Source organism: Ictalurus furcatus, chromosome 4, assembly GCF_023375685.1.
Source record: "Ictalurus furcatus strain D&B chromosome 4, Billie_1.0, whole genome shotgun sequence".
NCBI lineage: Eukaryota > Metazoa > Chordata > Actinopteri > Siluriformes > Ictaluridae > Ictalurus > Ictalurus furcatus.
In genome coordinates this window covers 33,617,407-33,639,669 of record NC_071258.1, presented here as the reverse complement: position 1 = coordinate 33,639,669, position 22,263 = coordinate 33,617,407, and the positions used below count along the sequence as shown (strand labels likewise).

General features: G+C 44.0%; 2 protein-coding genes across 6 annotated transcripts; both read left to right on the top strand.

Annotated features, from left to right (window-relative positions):
* Positions 1–4,398: 4,398 nt before the first annotated feature.
* ankrd67 (ankyrin repeat domain 67) lies at positions 4,399–9,767 on the top strand. Its single transcript, XM_053623703.1, has 4 exons — positions 4,399–4,649; positions 6,094–6,646; positions 7,355–7,651; positions 9,153–9,767. Exons 1-4 carry the CDS (start codon positions 4,399–4,401, stop codon positions 9,333–9,335), a joined length of 1,284 nt encoding a protein of 427 aa, XP_053479678.1. The 3' UTR covers positions 9,336–9,767.
* Positions 9,768–10,014: 247 nt separating this feature from the next.
* On the top strand, positions 10,015–19,279 carry ccnl1a (cyclin L1a). 5 transcript variants are annotated; one of them, XM_053623699.1, is made up of 10 exons: positions 10,015–10,370; positions 10,943–11,017; positions 12,133–12,242; positions 14,542–14,662; positions 14,982–15,046; positions 16,938–17,037; positions 17,669–17,773; positions 17,855–18,108; positions 18,183–18,272; positions 18,385–19,279. In XM_053623699.1, exons 1-10 carry the CDS (start codon positions 10,119–10,121, stop codon positions 18,800–18,802), a joined length of 1,590 nt encoding a protein of 529 aa, XP_053479674.1. In that variant the 5' UTR covers positions 10,015–10,118; the 3' UTR covers positions 18,803–19,279. The 5 variants fall into 5 exon arrangements, 4 of the variants coding, with proteins under 4 accessions (XP_053479674.1, XP_053479677.1, XP_053479676.1 ...); XM_053623701.1 differs by lacking the exons at positions 10,015–10,370; positions 10,943–11,017 and adding an exon at positions 12,764–12,925; XR_008385792.1 differs by lacking the exons at positions 17,855–18,108; positions 18,183–18,272; positions 18,385–19,279 and adding an exon at positions 15,329–15,342 and having other exon boundaries at positions 17,669–17,690.
* Positions 19,280–22,263: the final 2,984 nt, after the last annotated feature.

The following is a 22,263-nucleotide window of genomic DNA, read 5'->3' as shown; positions in this document are numbered from 1 at the left end:
CTCTTCATTCATTTCAAGAGAAATGTGTCCAGCGTTTAAAGAACAACCGTTTTCACTGAAATAAAACGAAACACCGTGTACATTAAGCATCTCAGATAAAGACTGGTGTTCCGGGTCACTTCCTGTAAGACATTCAGGACTCTAAAAGTCACTAAAAAAAAAAAAAGAAGCTATTTTTTACGGTGCGTTAAAACTACAATGTGCTGTCTAAATCTGCTGCGTGTACTGTAGGATGTGGGATTTATAAGCTACTCGTAGAGGAACACAAAGTAATGCGAAAGCTGCGAGTGCACACGTTCAAGGAGAATTCCAGTTATAAACAGAATATCTAATTATCGTAATTATCTACAGTTATCGGACATGGTTATCGCCTTCTCTTCGTTATTACGGAAGCGTTCACAGTTAACGAGGCTGTGGATGTACGAGCAAAACCTCTCGCCTTTATCAACGTTTTGTATTTGAGCTAGCAAGTCAGCGCTAGCCAGTCAGAGCTAGCCAGTTAGCCCAGCGTACGGTGTAGGATCAGGGCATACAAAGCGAGCTAGCCGACTAACGTTAGCTAGGTGTCTAAAACACAAGCCGCTTTTGTTACAAGGGAAAGGGTTCTGTCATATATGATATCTCATTTAAGCTAGCTAAAAGATGATGTGGAGAGTAAAACTCAAATAAAATCCTGGCCTCTTCAGGTGAGTGGGTTTTATTATTCAATGCGTGTCCTCTGTGCAGTTTGTGATCTCCAAGCCTTTTAGCTAACTAGCTAGTGTTCGCTATTCTGTTAGCTTGATAGCTTTCTAATGTTGGGATGCGATGTAGGTAGGTGGAAGGAGTCTCCAGTGTCAGCGTTTTTCACTGTAACGTGACGGGCTGGGTGTGACTGACTTCAAGAGAGAGAATAAAGAGAGCCTGGAGAAGGAGCAACTGTTTATAGCTGCTGTAACGTAAGCGAGAACTGGAACTTTAAATGCAACGTTAAATGTAACAAAAAATGGATAAAAAAAAGTGTCTTATAATGTGTCTTTCTTAAAAAAAAAAAAAAAGACAAGAAAATTTAAGTTAGCAGAGGCGAATTGCTGTGGTATAAGAGAATTAAAACACTTCAGGGACATCCTGTTTTAGAGAAAAAACCCAAACAATAACGTAACTCCGCCTTGTTTTATCGCTGATTATTTTCCTATAGTATCATGTTTTATCGTGGGAAGGATACGCTATGTGATATCCACTTAAATCTGACTGAGGAGGTATCCTAGGAACAGGAGGCATGCGTGGTGAGTGCTTGTGCCTCAGTGTCCCTCCCTTCCTCTCCTCTCCTCTCTTGCTAACAAACCATCATGTAATAGCATCCGTCCCTGTCGACAAACCAGCTCTCTCCATAGCAACCTCACAGGAACCCGGAGAACACGTACAGCATGGCAGCAGAGGAAGCAGTGTGTGTTTGAGAGGACGCTGAGCTGATCCAGCGCTTTGCTGAACACACGAGGGGGGTGGGACGGAGCGCAAGATGGACAACTCCTCCTACAACAGCGCTCGGTGAACAGGTAACTTAAGTGGCTTTTTTTCTTCTTCTTCTTCTTTTCTCAGAAGAACCATTCACTTAGTTCTGGGTTTCTGGCAAGAATACCTTCTTGTAAAGGAGTTGATCAGATCAGTAGAGTATTAAACACCTACGCTGAGCTCTTCAGTCTGCTCACAGTGCGAATGATCTCCTTTTAAAACACTTTCAGCAGCACGTACAAACATAAATAAATAAATACATACATACATACATTTTAAAAATGTGTCGTTCGTTACGCTGAAACGCCGGGTCGCGACTTCAGACCATCGGTGAAGAGCTAATAAGAAAGATAAGAGACGTATGCGTAGGATTTGACGTCTAAATAGTTTATGAGGTCGTGAGGCCTCAGCTTATCTTTGTGCTTTGTGAATGCTTTTAAGCAGGCTGTAATTTGAGGGAAAGGGAGAAGAGAAGGTTTAAAAATAAAAAGCACAGCGCACAGGGATGGTGGATTGGCTGCTGTCCCACCCACACACTCCCAAACTCCCACTCCATGACAGACCGTTCACGCCTACACGTCCCCCCACTGCTTACCGCACAGCATCACTTGGCTCACACACACACACACACACACAGAGCAGAAATAGTGTGTAATTTTGTGCTCTGTGCTCTCTTGGATGTGTTAATGTTAATGATAAATGTGCTTCTCTAACTGGGAAATGATTACAACCGTTTAAGTGCTGTACAGACCCCTGTTTAATATGTTTTATATGTTTTTAAAATACACAAATGGTCAAAACATTCGCTTTTACATCACTCGCGTTACAGTTCGGGTGATTGCAATAATAATTCATGTTTTTTTTTAGACTACAGCGAGTTGAAGTAACACTAAGAAATTGTGAAATCGGTACCAGGTTAGGTTTCTTCATTTAAGTTCATTTAATTTACAAAAACACTTTATATATATAATGTCATTCAAAGTCACTATATTTATCTATCTTACAAGAATTCCCGTGATTACCGTCAAATCGAGAAGTCGGACTTGCCAAGCTAACACTAGCTAGTAAATTCTTGAAGAATCTGATGCTCCTGTTGCTAAACATCCAGAATTCAGAATTCAGCCGTGCTGCGGTTGGTATAGTGAATATTAATTAGAGTTAATGAGTGAAAACAAGCTATAAAACACATTATACGACAATTTACTATGACTATACAGTATAACCATGTTTTAGAGTCTAATCTGCAGAGGAAAAAAAACTTACGTGAGGTTTAAAAAAAAAAAAGTGTTTCACAGACGTTCAAAACAAATATGAGTAAAAATCGAACACATTTAGTGAGAGATAACTGTTCAGTGGTTCACGTGCATAAAGAGCGTCCACTTTATAGCGGGTTGTACGACTGTTTCAAAGACCTCGGCCAATAAAAACGTGTGAAGTGGGACGGATAAAAACCCTGATATCCATTTAATGCAGCGATGTGAAAGCTCTGAGTAATGAAGTGGCACTGCGCCAGGAACATGAACAGCGCTCTTGTTTAAGCAGTCATGGCGGTGGAGTGGTGTGTCAGGATCGTATTAGGGAGTAGATGGTGTGAGGCAGATCGCTGGAATCTGCCCAGCGCTCACCGGAAGATTTATGAGACCAAGCTGCTGGCACAGTACGACAAATGACATTACACATTATGTGGAGGTTGTTATGTGATTTATGTTAACCTGGAGATTTAACTCTAATTTATTTATTAAATGTGAATCAGAGGAGCCGGGTGTGGGTGAGCGATGGGTCTCTCGATAACGTGCGTCGCCCCACTGCTGGACCTCGGTCACTGTGCAGAATGTTTTGGACAGTTAAATACCCTTACGGCTTAATCCATCCATCCATCTTCTATACCGCTCATCCTTCTTCAGGGTCACAGGGAACCTGGAGCCTATCCCAGGGAGCATCGGGCACAAGGCGGGGTACACCCTGGACAGGGTGCCAATCCATCACGGGGCACAATCACATACACACTCACACACCCATTCATACACTACGGACACTTTGGACACGCCAATCAGCCTACCATGCATGTGTTTGGACTCGGGGAGGAAACCGGAGTACCCGGAGGAAACCCCCGCAGCACGGGGAGAACATGCAAACTTTGCACGCACAGGGCCACGGTGGGAATCGAACCCCCGACCCTGGAGGTGTGAGGCGAACGTGCTAACCACTCCTTACGGCTTAATTTGACATCACATTTTCACGTGAATCGAAGACGGCTTTTGGCTGAATGCGGACTTTGATGATGTCATGTGACGCGTCTTGGCCCAAATCTGCGGAAAATCTGCTGTAATTTTATAGAATTTTAAGCTCTTGGGAATATTTTTGCGATCGAGAATCGACTGACTGTTTTTTCTTAACCACAAAAACACGTTTTACATTTGGGGTGGCAGTGGTGGCTTGGCGGTTAAGGCTCTGGATTACTGTTCGGAAGGGTGGGGGTTCAAACCCCAGCACTGCCAAGCTGCCACTGCTGGGCCCTTGAGCAAGGTCCTCTCTGCTCCAGGGGCGATGTATCATGGCTGACCCTGAACTCTGACCCCAACTTCCTGACATGCTGGGGTATGCAAAGAAAAGAATTTCCTTGTGCTGTATATGTGATCAATACTCATTATCGTTATCATTATTTAATCCCCCGCAATGTAGCTGCATAAGAAAGCTGCCATTGACTTCAAAAATCGTGAGAGTAGCCTTACTGAATCCACATCCCCAAGATTGAGTTCTAGATGTTACAACATGGTGTTGAAATTATTCTCAAGGTAACATTTTATGAGTCTCGTGCAATCCTATATTCCTGTCTGGATTTGCATCGCCATGAGTACGTAGAACCCCGGAACCCACCAGTGTGTTTTTGCAGGCCGTGTTGTCGTCATGGCATTCTCCGGGCCCGAGCTGCAGTGGAAGTGGTTAGAGCTCCATGACTTGGTGTCCCTGCGTGCTGTAGAGAGGAAGATTCACACCGCAGCCGGTGCTGCTGTCCGGCCGAGGCAGTGGAGGCTCCACAGTCGTCCCCGAGCGCAGCACTCTCGGCTGGACGAGCACAAGCTGCATTACGCCGCCTGGGACGGACGCGTGGAGCACGTGAAAGCCCTGCTGGACTGCGGCGTCCCTGCTAACTGCCAGTGAGTCGTCTATGACCTTTAACTTTGGTGGTACAGTGGAAAATAAAATTTGTCCAATACCAAACAATCTATTAATTCCTAATTCATGATAACCATTGTAATGTTTACAAAGTAACCCGATATGAAACATTTTAATAAAGAAACAATGAGGTATTTGGCTTCCAAAACATTTATAGTGATGTGAAAAAATAAACACACCCCATGGAAATTATTATTATTTTTTTTAACATATATGGACAAGCAAACGTTTGATCCTCTTTGAAACAGTGCCTATTAATAACGTTGATCTACTCGATCAAATGACACATTAAATTGACATTTTGTAGTCATTTTCACAATTTAAATTAACAAAAAAAACAGATCAGTCACGTGGAAGAAGTAAGTACACCCCTACATTTATGACACCTTCAAATCCATAACGTTAGAATCAGGTGTTCCAGTGATTAGAACCTGTCTTATTTATACCCCTCTCATATCTAGTGTCTGGTGTTCCCTGTGTTATTGAGGTGTGTGGTGTCATCATGCCAAGATCTAGAGAGTTCTGTAAAACCTTCAGGAAAAAAAGGTTGTGAATGCCTATGAGTCTGGCCAGGGATTTTAAAAGATCTCCAAATTTTTTTGAAATACATCATTCCACTGTACGGAAAATCATCTACAAGTGGTGAAGATTTCAAATGACTGCCAATTTCTCCAGGACTGGGCGTCCCAGCAAATTCGGCTCAAGAGCGGACTGTCCGATGCAAAAAGAAGTCTCCAAGAACCCCAAAATTTCATCACAGGATCTGCTAGTAAGTCTTGCAGCTGTTGGTGTTAAAATGCATCTACATTCAGAAAGAGATTGCACAAATTTGACCTGCGTGGGAGGTGTGAAAGGAAAAAGCCTTGGCTGTCTAAAAAGAACATTAAAGCAAGACGACAGTTTGCCGATGAGCATACAGGCAAAGACCATGCCTTTTGGAATAATGTGCTCTGGACAGATGAATCAAATATAGAGTTGTTTGGCCACAGTAACAGCAGACATGTTTGGCGCAGACCAAAGACAGCTTTTCAGGAGAAGCACCTCATACCAACTGTGAAGCACGGTGGTGGGAATGTTATGGTTTGGGGTTGCTTCGCTGCCTCAGAGACTGGACAGCTTACAATCATTGATTCAACAAAGAATTCTGCATCATATCAAAGAGTGTATAAAAGTTAATAATATTTTTTTGATAAAATCCTAACTAAACTGGAAATAAAGTTGGCTGATGACCACCGTACCAAACTGATATAACAAGTAGAAGGTAATTAGTGTAACTGTGAAGGCTAATTATGTTTTTCCGCCATGAGGTAACAAAAGTAGAAAAGTCCCAGTATGGAGCTCCACGGTATGCATGGGACTTAGTTAACTTTTTCAATAACATTTTAAAACAACGCATTATTAACTTATTGGCATTTTGTATTCCAGAGATCCTCGCGGCTGGACGGCTGTCCACCATGCTGCTTTCAGAGGACACCTCGCACTGCTCAGGTTCTTGCTTCACGCCAGCAAAATGGATGTGAACTGCCCAGATCTCTTCGGCTGCACCCCCCTGCACCGCTCCTGCATGGGAGGCAACAGAGACGCCACTGAGTACCTCCTCCAGAAGGGAGCGTCCCATGAGGCACGCTCCTGTTGTGGCCAAACGCCCCTCCACCTGGCTGCGGCTGGTGGGCACCTGGGCACGGCGCGGATGCTGCTACAACACCTGGCATCCCCTGACGTGCTGGACTCACGCAGGTGGACACCACTGCACTGGGCCGTGTTCGGGGGTTGGGGCGATGTGGCCGAGCTGCTGCTGGATAACGGGGCAGAGTTGGAAGGGCCGAGCGGAGTGGGGACGAGTCCCCTGCAGCTGGCTGTGATGGTCGGCAACGAGGCAGCCGTCAGGCTCCTGCTTCATCGTGGAGCCGATGCTAACCTCAGAGGTTCCACCGGCCGAACGGCACTCCACCTGTGCGCCTGCTCCGCTGAGAAGAAGGTGATTTCAAAATAGGGTTTAGAAAAATAAATAATGACCCCCATCTCCGGTCAGTTGGAGCGACGCTAGCCAATTCTGTCTGTTAAAAATACTTTCTATAGAGCATTTTCCACTCTCCTCCATGCATCCTTAGCTCTCTTATGAAGTGGTCACGAGCAGAAGTTCTGAAAGATGCAGTGGCCAGCTTTACTAGGTCAGAGGAATGACGTTAGCTTTTACCCTCCAGAATTGATAGCCATCTTCAGCTAGCGGTTAGGTCTTGGGACTTTTAGATGGAGGCCAGAATGAAATAAATTGGTAAATCAATGAAGAAGCTACTTACATGTTTTTCTAACGAAAGGTAACAAAAACAAAGGTGGATCTGAGAAGAGAAGCTTGAGGAACACCACAGGTGATTTCACAGTGCTTTAGTGATGTCTGCGTATTCTAAAATACTCCAAAAAATGAGTCCACTTTATTCATCAGCTTTCTATTTTGTAGTAAAAGCGTCACTGCCAAGCACTGAGTGTACAGTACACTCAAGGTCTCTATGCCCTTTGGCTTTCACCATGCTGTCAGTGCGTCAAGCCAAGTGCACACAGAGCAACAGATGGTATTTGCACTGGTGAATCACACGACACTGTTCCCATCTCATTAGCACCATTTGATCTGCCCTCTTTGCTTCGTCCACCATTTTTCTGTTTCTTCTCGCTTTCCTTTCTCCCTCAGATCCTGCAGCACCTGCTAGCTGCTGGGGCGAAGGTGTGTGTGAGGGACAGGGATCAGGCCGCTCCGCTGCACCTGGCCGCCCTCAGTGGCTCCAGTGCTGTCCTCCACCTCCTCATCCTGAACGGAGCTGGACTGGAGGACAGGGACAGCCTTCACATGACCCCGCTGCATTACTCCACACTGAAGGACAATGCTGAAGCGGCGAAGCTCCTGCTGCATTACGGAGCACATGTGGATGCCACTGAAAGGCTGGGGAGGACCCCGCTGCACCTGGCCACAGAAAGGGGACACTGCAAGGTGGCGTTTTCTCTCACAAGTCACCATGTGGGCTTTAAACTGTAGTGTCTGTGGCTACAACGAATCAAATGACTTCAAATTGTCTTATTTATAGCCATGACGTAATCACTAATGGTTAAGCGTTAAAAAAAAAAGGTCACTGTTGTCGCTACTCAGTAATGTCACTTCCTTATCCAGAGATGTGTATGTATGCAAAGTATTTTTTGGAGCTGTACGGAATTAAATTTTTGCCAAAAGTGTTGAACGTGTGGAACTTTTCCAGAAACGAACAAAAATATATACGATGAGAAAGAAGAAAAACACTCTGAAACTGAAAATAGTGAACTCTGTGGCAAAAATGTAACACGGTCTTCAAATAAACAGCGTTCTTTGTTAACAGTTTTAACCACTGTTAAAATACTTTTGGCGCAAATTGAATTCCATACCACTGGACCTTTCCAAATTTAGCCGAATACCACTGGTATTGGGGAAACGTACACTTGATGCTTTTTTTGTGTTCTACTTCTCCAAAATGACCTAAAAGCCTGAATGAGAGCACTGCCACTTTTCCACTTAATACAAAAACTAGCCGAGCAGCCAAGCCACGTGACGGTGTTTCAGTCCTGCACTGAGGCTATGAGGTTAATGGAGCTAAAAAGTAATGGAAGTCACCCAAAATCCTTTATGTAACGAATCAGTCTCAGAAGGAAAAAGTGAAGATTGAAGTGCAGGTTTTATTGAAACGCAACCTTTCCGTTAGACAGGTTATGGTCAAACGTAGTAGTGGTACAAATCACCAAGCGAAAGGGGCAGTCCTAAGAGCGGTCAAATACGGCATAGACCACAGACTCTAGGAAAACAGTTCGGAACTTGAGAGCAAAGAGGAGCTGAAAGATATCTTACATAGTGGAAACCAGGAACGGATTAGAATGCTTGGCATATTGCCCTCTGTTGGAGGGGAGGGGTACTGTCCTGAAACGTTGTGACAATTCATAATAGTTTTTTCAAATGACCATATTAAGCTACAATTTTGTAAAATGCTCAGTATTTATCGATTTTAGTTTAAAAAAAAAAAAAGGTGTGGGGGGGGGCTGTATGTTCATATGCTGTAAATTCAAACAATAGTACCTCTCGTCTTGCTTTCGAATTTAACTTAACTGGGTTAAAATAATAATAATAATAATAATAATAATAATAATAATAATAAAAAAAATTAAAAACTGATACGCCCAAATTAAAAGTACAACGTTATGCTAAACTATAAAGTTTTGTTCATGTTTACAGATGACAGTAAGTCATCGACAAGCCTGTGTGAGATCTCTGAAGAACTGGATGTGGTTTCAGGCAGATGTTTACAGAACAGAGCAAAACTAAAGAAGCAAACGTCAGACACCAAAGATATCTTGGCTGATTTGTTTTCTCTCTCTCTCTCTCTTAGGCAAACCTTCATTGATCACGTTTGTGCAATCTTGCTTAGCGTATATATCTAGACTTATATCTATATCTCTACATTATTCAACAGGTTCTGAGTGTTTTGCTGGAGAGAGGTGCCGATCCCTCCATCAAGACGAAGTGGAGGGAGACGGCTGAAGACGTGGCGAGAACACACAAACAGTATGGATCACTTAAAGTGCTCCAGGAACACAGGAAACCTCCAGTAAGATCTCAAACTCTAGGCCTCACCGTTACTGAGAGTGTTTGGTAACAAGAGACACTGTATTAAGTCCGAATCAACATGGACACCAGTTGAATGAGATCCTGTGTGGCATTAAAGCTAGTGGACTGGATTGCTTTGTTGTTGTGAATTTAACTGTGTATTCATGTTTAAGCCATTTTTAACAGATTGAGCTATAATTTGTTGTACTATACGAAATTAAAGAGCTATACTGTGCAATGTTTTTACACTTTATGGCGTATCTGAAAGTCTGACAGAACAAAATGTACGACATCTTCTTCCTGTGATACGTCTGTTATTGTAATCGTATACTACCGTGCTAAATAGTACGCCAAGCTAGTACGCACGCCTAGTCTGTGTCGCCTGTTTGTTTTTGATATTTTTTTTTGTCTTTGCATACTATTTAGTACGGTAGTATACGTGATGACGTTTACGCGGAGGGATACAAGGACTTACGCAAGGTGCTGCGGTCAACTCGAGAGCTCTCGCGTTCCTGGAATCGACGTCATTGGAACTTCCGTTCCTGACACGTATTAAACCGGGACAACAAATATAGCTAAAAAGTAATATGTATTCCTTTTACAGTATACAGACTTAGATGATAGTAGTGTCATTCTGTTCTGAAATGTATTTATTTCCCATAACGTGAGCAGAAAGCGGGATCTATTTGTTGGCAGAAAGGGAACGCGGAGGATTACCGATCACAGTGAGTTTCTGTGTTACGCGGCAGGCGTCGCGAGCGCGTCACACACTTCCGCCCTTACTCGAGCAGTTCTTTGTATTTTCGGTGACCGGGTTCGGCTCGTAACTTCGATGGAGGCGACAATGGCTACAGCTCCGGTTCCTAGCGCGCCGAATAGTGCTACGACCAACGAGGGCATTCTTATAGGAGATAAGGTTTATTCTGAAGTCTTTCTCACTATAGATAACTCGTTAATCCCGGAGGAAAAGCTGTCCCCGACTCCGTCTATGCTCGACGGCCTGGACCTACACACCGAAACCGACCTCCGTATTCTAGGCTGCGAACTCATACAATCAGCCGGGATACTTCTGCGTTTACCACAGGTATAATCATCGTTCTTAGTACGTGTCTAAATCTGTTCGACGTCGTAGCTGTTTTCGAGTCAAATTTAATGTCTGCGTTGTGTGGAGCCTCCATTGCTTAGCTGAGGCAGGACAGCTCACCTGTATTCCGGCAAGGGTGCCATCTTCACTTTTTTTTGATTGGCTTCTAAAGATTTCTCATGGGTAGAACCACCAATCACACAGCGAATAAGCGCCAGCTGTGGCGCACGTGAGGCTTTTGAACCAATCACAGCGCAGAAGGCGGGATTTGTCTTAATACTGGTGGGGAGAAAAATAACGCAGCTCGCAAGCTAGTTAACTTGGATAATTGAAGTGTTATTCATATAAAATAATGTGCGAGTTTAAAGATTTTAACCGCGTGCTGGGTATTTAAACTAAAGCTTGTACGTTTTTAACTTAATATATGTTTAGATTATTCCGTAAGAACGACGGCTTTTCGGTGAGCTAACTAGCTAGCTATCCACCTGGCTTAACAAAAACAAAATGGCGGACGTTGAATCGTTCGGCTCATTCTTGAAGGAAATGAATTTGGATTGCTTTATATTTTACAGGTGGCAATGGCAACCGGGCAAGTGCTGTTTCATCGATTTTTTTACTCGAAGTCATTTGTGAAACACAGTTTTGAGGTAAGGAGTGAATTAACCTCCATTTTATCTCTCTCCTTGTTGTTAGCTAACTAGGCCGCGCGTGCGTAGCCACAACGTTCGTTCTGGCGGCCATGTTGTAAAGCCCAAAGTTCAAACTTACTCTTTTAGTTGTAATTAACTATTAATACTAAGTATATGGCGTTAAAATACTTTCTTGAACAACGGTATTTCTTAACAAAAGTCTCCATGTGGGCAGAATTTACATATTAAAGGTGCATTAAGTAAGATTAATGTGCGTTTGACATTTAAATGATTTCCGTCCATGTTCACGAATCCCCGCCCCCAAATGATTGACAGCAGGCACATCCAAATACAAGCAAGCATTCCGGACCGGATGTCAGTTTTCCAAATGGCTCAACACCCTAATCCGTGTAACCCATAAGGTTCTTAATTGAGTATGAAAAGAACGAATGATGCACGTTTTCACCTTGTTTTTGTTCGTTTTGTTGGTTCTACATATCTTCCAGAATATTCGTACAAGTATGAATGAATTACTACAAATGTCTGTCCTACGGTTATCTATAAGCGATATAAGCGAGCGCGCTCCAAAACAGTGACCGAATTCGTATTTAGAAGATACACGTGTTCAAAATTTAATCTCTCTGTACCACCGATACGGATAAACAATTTTGCCGACATCATTCTGCACTTCGGACTTTCTGTCCAATCAAATGCCTTCTAGAATCTGAAGTGTCCCGCCTCCAACATGGATTTTTAAAAATCCACAGTCCTCGCTGCCAAGTACAGCTGTGAGCTAAGCTAACGCAATTGGTTATTTAAAAAAAGAAATAGGAGCCACTCGATGCGTCCCGCCCTGACTTCCCGGTTCAGTGGAAATAATGCTTCACGGGGACTTTAATATCTTCACGTGATGTCATCACTCTGCTTCAATTTTATCTTTTGTAATATCTGCACCATGTTTCTTTCTAATTTTATTTTATTTTTTTAAATCTAAACAACTAAAAAGCAAAGCAGGCTTTACAACATGTCTTACCAGTAGAAATCCACAGATACGTTATAATGTCTGTTCACATTGATAAGGAGTGTACGATGCTCACGGCACAATATCGCCTCACTTTATTTTCCCTGTTCAGATTGTTGCCATGGCCTGTATCAATCTGGCCTCAAAGATCGAAGAAGCCCCACGTCGAATACGGGACGTGATCAATGTCTTTCATTATTTGAGGCAGAACCGAGGAAAAAGGTAAGCGTGCACTCGTGCTCTCACCATTTCATTTTTTTCCTGTAACTATTCCTGTTTGTTTTCTTCGTACCAGCAAAAACCTTTCACCTCGACAGAGTTGTCTTTGTTTAACATGTAACATCATCACTTTACATAAGAGAATCAGGTATACTTTAAACCTGCTAACTTTGATTAGTCTCTGTGCTGTTACGATTTTCTTTTATTTTTACTAACGTGCCAATTTGAGTGCCATTTTGTTTGATTTCTGTACTCTAAACCATTTTAAGGCTTTTCAGTTTCATCATCTATCATAAATGGTAGTAAGAGCAAAATAATCGTCTGCTTACCTGCGTACGTAAATAAATGAATATATAAATAAATGCACCCTAAACATTTAGTCATAACTTTTTGAAACGGAGGATTAATGAATAATTGGATTTGTAGATAGATGAATAGTGTGGGAGGGGGTGATAGGGCTGTTCAGCTGAATAAAGACCGTGGTATTAACTTGAATTCTCTTTTCCCTTGCAACCAACTAACAGCGACCAGCTACATTTACCAAAGCCTGGGTGATGTGGAATGGTACGTAGAGCTGAAGCAGTCGGCATGGCAACAGTGCGAGTGAGGCGTGGCTCTCCCCCCGCTCCCCTGGGAGGCGCCAGTGCTCTGAACGCGCTCACTGGGAGACTCGGGGACCACAAAAGGTTGGCCGCTGGTCCCGCAGCGTCTGGCTCACTCCTGTAGCTCAGTTTAAGCTTGTGGTCTCTAACGCAGGTGATGATGATGATGCTGTCTTTTGTAGCAGCGAGACAGAACGAACCGAGAAACACCTCAGACATCACAGCTTTCACAGAAAAACACACCTTAGATATTCATTTAAACTTCCACTCGATTATAGGGTCCTCAGAGATAACGATTTCAAACAAGCACCACCATCTGAAAACACTGTGCAGTGGCATCTTATTCAATTAGTGGCGCTTTATCTTATTCATTTTTTGTTCTTTTTGGGTTCATGGTTAAAACTGATGCATCCATACGGGGCGTCTCACATCATTATCATACTTATATTTTAAAACTTATTATTATTATTACTAAGTGATATCAGTAACAGTGATAATGATTCTTTATCATTCTAAGCACAATAATAGTTATTGGTGTTGATTGTAATAACATTAGCAATTTTAATGCTATTTATTATAGTAATTACTACATTTGACTAATGGGACCCTTTTCTCAATCTTGTATTTAGCCTAAGGTAAACTATTATTTTTTTTATTTTTTGACTTTATAAATGCTTAAGGTTTTGTCAGTGAGAGCCCCTCCAGTGTTTTCGCACCACGCGTGATTTATTCTGAAGGACGTTTTTGTTTTATTTGGTCTAAAAAGTGCACCCCTTATGCCTCTTTATAACCCATTTACACATTCGTATACGGGGTGTCCCTAAAGTCTCCGTATGTAGGAGAAACTCGTATACAGAGAGCACACGGAGTCGTCTGAACTTACGTCAACACGTCTGGTGTTACGCATGTAGGATGATTTTCAATGCGTTCCTCTTTTCTTAAAGGCTGTCTGTATATATATATTTAAAAAAAGTGTGTGTATATATATTATAATCTGAGTATGACATTTTGCTTAAGTGTTGATTTCCTCTGCATCTGGAGACTTTTGGGACACTCTATATTTCTATATAGCGCCTTAGTTCTGTCGCATATCTTTTCATCTCTCCTTCTTATTCAGATTCTTTAGGGCTTGTCAGGACTCTTAAATAGTTTGACGTAGGTAGAGAAGTAGATTTCATGATGCAATTTTGAATTCCTGTTTGTCACGTATGAGTGTTTTTGTTTTATCTCTGTGGACTCTTAGGAGCTATTTTCCTGCTAATGCCGAAAAATGGCTCCAAGTCCTGGATTAAGGTTTTTTTTTTTGTTTTTGTTTATTCCTGAAGGTCTGGAATTATGTCTGATGTGTCTTCTGGTAGAAATGTCTCTCCCTTTACAGTGTTACAAGGCTTCAGAGGTGTGATGTTTTTTTTTGCTAAAGCTGTGATGTAAGAGGAAATTACTGTCTTAGCCTATGTCATGGTCACTTGTGGTAGGACTAACAGTCTTCTACTGAAATTACAGGACTCAAAAAAAAAAAAAAAAACAAGGAAATGGGCCTGTTGCCTTTAGTTGGTTGGAAAGGGGGGGGGGAAGCTGCTATTTTTATTTAGTCTAAACTGAAACAAACAAAAAGGCACTCTGACATTTTATTTTTTTTTATTTTTGAGACATAATTGGGTTGGGGAAAACAACCGTATTTTCATTCCTTTATGAATCAGGAGTGCAAGCCCATTGATACTTGATCAGAACTACATAAACACGAAAAACCAGGTGATCAAAGCCGAGAGACGTGTCCTGAAGGAGCTGGGTTTCTGTGTCCACGTCAAGCATCCGCACAAGGTGAGTCCCACATCGCACCCTTCATGCTTTCTCATCACTACTCTCTCTCTCTCACACACACACACACAGCAATATTCAGCCTTTAGCACAGCCCTTTGTGGAACAGGTGCTAAGATCGGTGTAGAACCTCACCTCACGCCTTTTGAGAACTTTAAACAAAACACACAGACGTAACAGTTGGCACGTAGACGTCAGCGCATGCCCACATTCCCCACACTGACGTAACTCAGGTCAGGATCTGATGCACTTGTGGTCGGCACACCTGTGCCCTCGAAACGCTCCTTGCCATGGCTTAACCTGTGCTGTCATCCTGTTCCAGATCATCGTCATGTACCTGCAGGTCCTCGAGTGTGAGAAGAATCAAACGCTGGTCCAGACAGCTTGGTGAGTATATTTATTTACTTATATGTATGTTTAAATACATATAACCGCACTCTATTGTGTAGTCAACACTAAACACGCTGCTCTTTAACATTATTTTATTTGAAGTAAAGTCCTTTCCCTATACCTGATGATGGAATTTATTTGCCTTCACTCAGTCATGACTTTTTTTTTTTTTCTTTTCCCCTTTTGATTTCCCCACAATTTTTCTCTGTAAATTTCATGAAAGCCTCGAACGGAGATCTCAGTTTAACTTTGTCCTTTCTCTCTACTCTTTGATTAAAGGGTAGTCCATGATGGTAAGTGTCATAAAGAACCTCTGAACTCTGCTCCTCCAACCACATGACCCCAGGAATCTGCCCCTCCCCCATTGGCTGCCCGTCTCGAGACGGCCAATCCAGTGAGAGCTCTCTGCCCGAGAATCACTGAAGGGGGGCCTTTTCCACCTGGCAGCATCATCTTGTTTTCTTGGGGGTTGTCCAAAAGGATTTGTATTTTTTGTTTTTGCTACAAGACTTTTCTTTTTTGTCCCTTTTTTATTTAAGTATAAATTCCACATTTATAACTGAAGTTTACCAGCTAAGCAAGTAGGTATTGAACAGTGGGTATTTTTTTTTTTGGTAGTTAAATGTACATATGTATTGTGTGTTCACACTGATGTGGTTTCTAGAAATGTATCTTCCAGAAATCATCCTGCTCCACGAGTTCGTTTCCTTTTTTTCCCCACATCATTGTGCCAGGTCACATGTGTAACGCCTTTAACGGAGAATTCCACCCTGAATTAACGTCTTCCATTGACACGTTGACCTACTTTCAGTGCCGTTTGGCTGCATTCTGAAAGTGGCGCAGTAGGATTTTCTACCTAAAAAGAGCCATTGCGGCGGCGCTTTAGTCTGTCCAGCTCCATCACCTGCTTCCAAAGCTTCAGCTTTAACCCTAGTACTAGTCATCTCCTAGATAGCTAACTAGCCGAAGGCAAGTCCATGAAAGCTGATGAGGCTCTCAGCATCCCCACAACTCCTGCACCCGGTCTCTCATTAATACGTCGGTGGAAAACGATATTCTCCGACACTAAATTAGCACCAGAACTGAAAATCATTCAATATTAATGCACGTATGGTTTCAGGGTGGAGTTTTCCTTTAAGTATGAAGTTAATCTGGTGCCGTTTTGTCTTTTATTTCTGAAGTAATGACTTCAGCTTAACGTGTCCAGACCACGTCGTGATCCTACGGCCCATGTCATATTCGATCTGTCTTCTGGTAGTCAGCTGTGTGTCGCAGGAGACGTTCTTTGGGTAGCCGCCGCTGTGCTTTTTGGCTTTTGCCTCCCTTCGGCGCATGCTGTCGCGTGTCAAATCGCACGTTATCATCCTGCAGCGATCAGCGCGTCCTGTCTCCCCGTTTCACACCACCGGCCTCATCGTTTGCATCGTCGCGGGTGACGCAGCCTCCGACGTCTTAGGCAGAAACGGATGGGATTGGGTGCTTGCGTCATAGCTTATAGTTAAATTGCCTGATTTGCATGAAACCCCTGCGATCGTAGTTTCTTTTAAAGCTCTTTGCATGTGCAGGCGGTAAATTTTTTATTTATTTATTTATTTTTTTTTAAATGCCCGTGTCCGGTGAACCATTCCAGTGTGAACACGCTCTCATCTGTTCTGCATGTCTGTGTTTTGAAAAGAAAAGAAAAACACTGCCAATGTTGACGTTCAGGCAGGCAGGAGTGAGAGAGACGGTGGTTTTTAAAGAGGGAGGGAACGGACAAAGCTAAACACGAGTCTCCTTAAACGCTTCATGAACACACTGCATCGTGGGAAGAGGGATGCGGGGGGGTGTCAAGGGCTGGAGCTCAGGTAGACTTCTGCAATGTTGTGTTTCACCTTTTGCGTTGCAGGAACTACATGAACGACAGCCTGCGGACCAACGTGTTCGTGCGGTTTCAAGCCGAGACCATCGCCTGCGCCTGCATTTACCTCGCCGCTCGAGCTCTCCAGGTACGCTCGTTCATTCGGTCTTATTTTATTATATACACTATTGCAGCCGCCTTTCACTATTACTCAGCTATACGACGTCATGCGGAATTTCCGGCGTTAAATATCTCCCCCGGACGCTGTAGATTTGTACCCAGGTTTTTCCTCACCTGCTGTCATCCCTGGCTCGCACGTTAGGCATCTAAATCTGGATCCTGACTTCTGTAAATCTGCTTTACAGCTCCGACATCTGCTGTTTAAAAGCTGTGTGTAAATTGACTCGAGCGTAGTTAATGCCACAGTAACACTAGTTTCAATATGCAAAGCGCAGGACGTTCGAGCCCGGTCGACCAGCGGAAGGGGTTCGGGCTGAGGGTTGAGGTGTTTGATTTATTTATTTATTTTACATGAAGGGAAGTCTATTAAAATTTACTTATTAAAATCCGGAGGCTTGTTCGGTGAAACCGAACAAGCCTCCGGATTTTAATAGGTAAATTTTAATAGACTTCCCTTCATGTAACACGTAGAGCAAGACTGCGAAAAACAGAAACGAAGAATCGGTTGTAAAGAGAGAGCGCTTTTAGTTTTAATAAGAACGATCTGAGAGCATACCACTCTTCTTAACGCGCGTCTCGTCTCGCTCGCTCTGTCTCAGATTCCTCTTCCTACCCGGCCGCACTGGTACCTCCTGTTCGGAGCCACGGAGGAGGAGATCAAGGACATCTGTATCACTACTCTGAAGCTGTACACGCGAAAGAAGGTACGCGCGTTCAGACGACTTTGTCCCGACCTTCACGTTCATATCACGCGTTCGTTACTCACGTCTGTGTTCTCCTCTCAGCCGAACTACGACTTCCTGGAGAGGGAGGTGGAGAAGAGGAAGGTGGCTCTGCAGGAGGCGAAGCTGAAGGCCAAGGGGCTGAACCCGGACGGAACTCCGGCGCTGTCCACGCTCGGCGGCTTTTCTCCAGCGTCGAAACCGGGTTCTCCCAACGCCGCGAAGGCGGACGAGAAATCCCCCAACCCTCAGCTGCTCAAAGCGGTGAAGAAGGAAGCCGAAGATCGGGCACAGGGCTCCAAGAGTCCTCACAACGGGTGAGTGCGTTCAAATTTAAAAATAAATAATCGAAGTGCGCCGGGAACTAATTTAGAAATTGTGTCCGTGGCAGGCTCAGGAAGGAAAGTAAACTAAGTCGGAGCGGGAGCCGCTCTCGCTCGAGAACGCGCTCGAGGTCCAGATCACGCTCTCCTCGACGACAGTGAGTACCGCGTATTGCCCACCCCTAGTATAGTTATGCCAATTAAAATACAATTTATATCATTTGGTATTGTGCCCGGTTTTTGATCTCCTGTGACCGTTTTCTCTGTCAGCTACAACAGCAGGCGCAGTCGCTCGGGTACGTACAGCTCGCGCTCGCGCAGCCGCTCTCACAGCCGCAGCCCGTCTCCACGGCGCCACTCCAACCACGCCGTGCCGTCTCCTCTCCTGCCGCATCTCAAAGCCAAACAGCGCCCGGACGACCTGAAGCTCCACTCTCGCCACGGACACAAGAGGAAGCGCTCGCGATCCGGCAGCAAGCCGAGAGAGCGCGAGAGAGAGCGCGAGAGGGAGCGCGACCGTACCTCCGCCGACCTGACGTCTAAAAAACACCGGCACGAGCGCAGCAGCGGGGGCGGAGGACACCACAGGGACCGGCGCGAGAGATCACGCTCGTACGAACGCTCTCACAAGAGCAAACACCACAGCAGCAGCAGCAGCCACTCGGGCCACGGACGCCATCGCCGCTGACGCCGACCTGCTCCGCATGGTGTTTTTCTGACCGTGAATTCCCTCGTTTTACATTTTATTCCCTTTTTTTTCCTCGTTATCTTTGTCTCGGCAAACCTTTTTAGTTTGAAATGTAAAGTGATGGACTGGTCCGTATTTACAGTGTAAAGACTGAGATAAATGCTAATGTATTACAGAGAATGCTTTGATTTATAAAAGCAGCCTTTTGTTGAACAGTCGGGGGGGCTGGGGTCAGAATGAGGGTGGGGGGGGGGGTCACTAATTTAAACGAACCGTTCAGGAGAGACGTCAAGACTTTGCATATATACATATATTTACAGAGGACATTTGCTCTACAGGTGGAATAGACCATATTTTTTTACAGTGAGATGCAGACGCTTTCATTTTCTTCAATCATGGTGAGTTTGTTACACTGGTTTTAGTCTGCACATGTTCATCTTGAATTTTTACTCAATAAAAAAAAAAAAAGTGACTTATTGTACTGCGTGTGGTGTCCTGTCTTTATACGAGCACGTCCGTTTCGTTTATACGGCGATTTAAGACCGGGTTTTGTCGAATCGCACGTTTCTAGCAGTAACAGACTTGCGGTACGGCGAACATCCAATCAGCTACTTGTTACAATGTGGGTCAGTCATTATTGGAGTTTTTTCTATTACGTTGTGTCCTGAAATGTTTATTTCCCAACAAGTACAGCTTATTGATTGAGCAATGATGTGTCACACTTATCCTTCTATACTCACATTGAAAGTCCATGGAAAGGTTCTCACTTGTGATGGCTTGGTGGTTAAGGCTCTGGGTTATTGATCAGGGTTCAAGCCCCAGCTGCCAAGCTGCCACTGTTGAGCCCCTGAACAAGGCCCTTAACCCTCTCTGCTCCAGGGGGTGCTGTATCATGGCTGACCCTGCGCTCTGACCCCAACTTCCTGACATGCTGGGATATGTGAAGAAAAGAGTTTCACTGTGCTGTAATGTATACACGATCAATAAAAACTCATCATTATAAACCGCAGTAAAAAAGTAAGGTATTAAAGTGAACCCGTGTGACAGCTGGAGAAACAACTCCCCGTTAAAATACGTTCCAAAATGTACTATATTAAGTATGATCTAATGTAATTTGTCAATTTGAAAGGAAGAAAGCAAGCTGTGCTCCAGGATTCAGGTCTGTAGAAGGTAAAGGGTGTAAGAGTTACCAACGAAAACAATCAAGAGACTAATCCCCTGGTTTATTTCACTGGGCGTGTTGGAGTACAGTACGCAGCGTTAAACTCATGAAGTGCCGTTAACCGGGCAGCAGAGGGCGCCACTTCTCCGCACCGCACTGTCGCTTATTATTTGTTTCTGTTTGTCAGACTGAGGTCAGCTCTGCTCTCATTGGCTCCTGCTGTGCTAAATGACGTCACCCTCAATTCCTAACCCAAGCAGTGAGAACGTTATCAGATGTATGGCTTTGTGCTGCCGAGATGCAGTTCTTACAAACAAGGGCACGTTCCTGTCCCTGTGAGACAGCATTACATTACCAAAATATACCATGTTACTGCTAGTAATCTCTTCTGATACCCATCAACGTCACTAATAACTCTGTGCTACATGCTAAAGTAACATATATAATGTAGCCTAATGGCACTACTACGATGAAGCGCGTTCACTTCTGCTAACAGGAAAACACACTGAAACATTAAATGTGAATATATTGGAAATTTGTGGTTATATATATATATGCTTTTATTGATGTCTGGTGCTGAAAGTTAGCAGTTGTGTGTCGTTCTAACGTCACAGGAGGACAGTGTTGGTGCCAGGGCGGCTACTATGCCGTATAATACAGGTGTCCCGCAAGTCTCTCTACTGAGTTCGCCAGCACCGCGTCGGTTGTGTTCGTGGACGTCCACTTCTTCTCGGTCGGTCCATCGCAACCTCGCGATATCGATCCCGATCCCACCACGAGAATGATTTCAATATGTTCTTCTTCTGTCTAAGGCGTTCTCAAATGATATCTGAAATATATACTTATATATAAATATATACACACATACAACCCCCCCCGGCACGGGTCAAAAGTTTGTGGACGCTTGACTGAAATGTTTCTCGTGATCTTAAACACCTTTTGATCTGAAGGTGTTTCAGTGATTGAAGGTTTGTAGACAGAAACATCATCATGCCGACGAATTCGTTTCGTTCATCAGACTGGAAAACGAACATTTTATTTACAAATAAATCTTCATTTAAAACGGACGACTCGGAGCGAGATATTTCCGAAACGCAGGCGATAAGAGTCCGGCGTCGGCGTGAACTCCTTTAATACGGTTTAAAAATCATCTCGGGGAAATTCCTCAAGAAATCGCTTGAGAAAACGCAGAGAATACGTTTCTGGAAATTCTAGGCGAAAAGGGCGTCGACTTTGAAGATGATAAAATACTAACTTATTTAGATTTATTTTGGATTTTTAATCACGACATAATTCCCGTAGTCCCGTTTGTGTTGCTCCAGACTTTTGATGACTTTATTATTATTCTAAAAATAAAGAATGAGTGTGTGTAAACTTCTGACTGTAGTGTATGAAGTATGAATCATTTTTGGAAGACATTTTGCTAAAAAGTGTTCATTTCCCCTCAGTATGGAGACTTTCGGGAAACCCTGTAGAAGATTGGTGGGTTCTCTGTCGGCAAATGAAAACCAAAAGAGTCTCTCTCTCACCCTCTCTCTCACTCTCAGTCTCTCACACTCTCTCTCACAGTCATGGACAGACACGGCCGGGGTACAGCAGCAGCAGCGCAGAGACAGCCAGCGGGAGAACACCGGAGAACAGGAACCCGGTGCAGACGGGGGTAACGATACACCGAGGTCACAGCAGGAAGAGGTCAGTGACGAACACAACACCACTGAAACAATCACAGCACCCAGTGATCGCACTGACACCCGTGCCCATGATAGCAATAAAACCAACACCGCAGACAGCTTTCATAGCAAACCCTACACCGCTGTCGCTGTCGGAGCTAGCGACTCTGCACAACAGCTGCAGAAGAACCCACAGACAAGAACGTTGAGAACAACAAAACTGAACTGGAAACAACAAGGGAGAGGATGGACAAGGTGGACGAATCGTCCAAACAACCACAGCACAATGTTGAGACGCTGGAGGACTTGGGCCCAGAGTGCAGCGCAGGAGCTACAGGAGAGGAACCCCTCACAGACACGGAGGAGGAAGACGTCACCTCAGATCAACCACACACTTTTAACTGTCCCGAACAACCTGAACAGTTCTACACCACAGAACAGATCAACCGGGTTCTAGAACTGACTAAAGGAAAGCGCAATATCTTACTGACAAATTACTTCCTGGACAGGAGAAACTTCATCAACTCTGCACAACACACCACGGGCGTGATGTCACCAAGGAGACGCTACAGACTGAGGAAATGGACATCAAGCCGCAAGAGGGGAATTCACGTGAACGGCACTGTGGA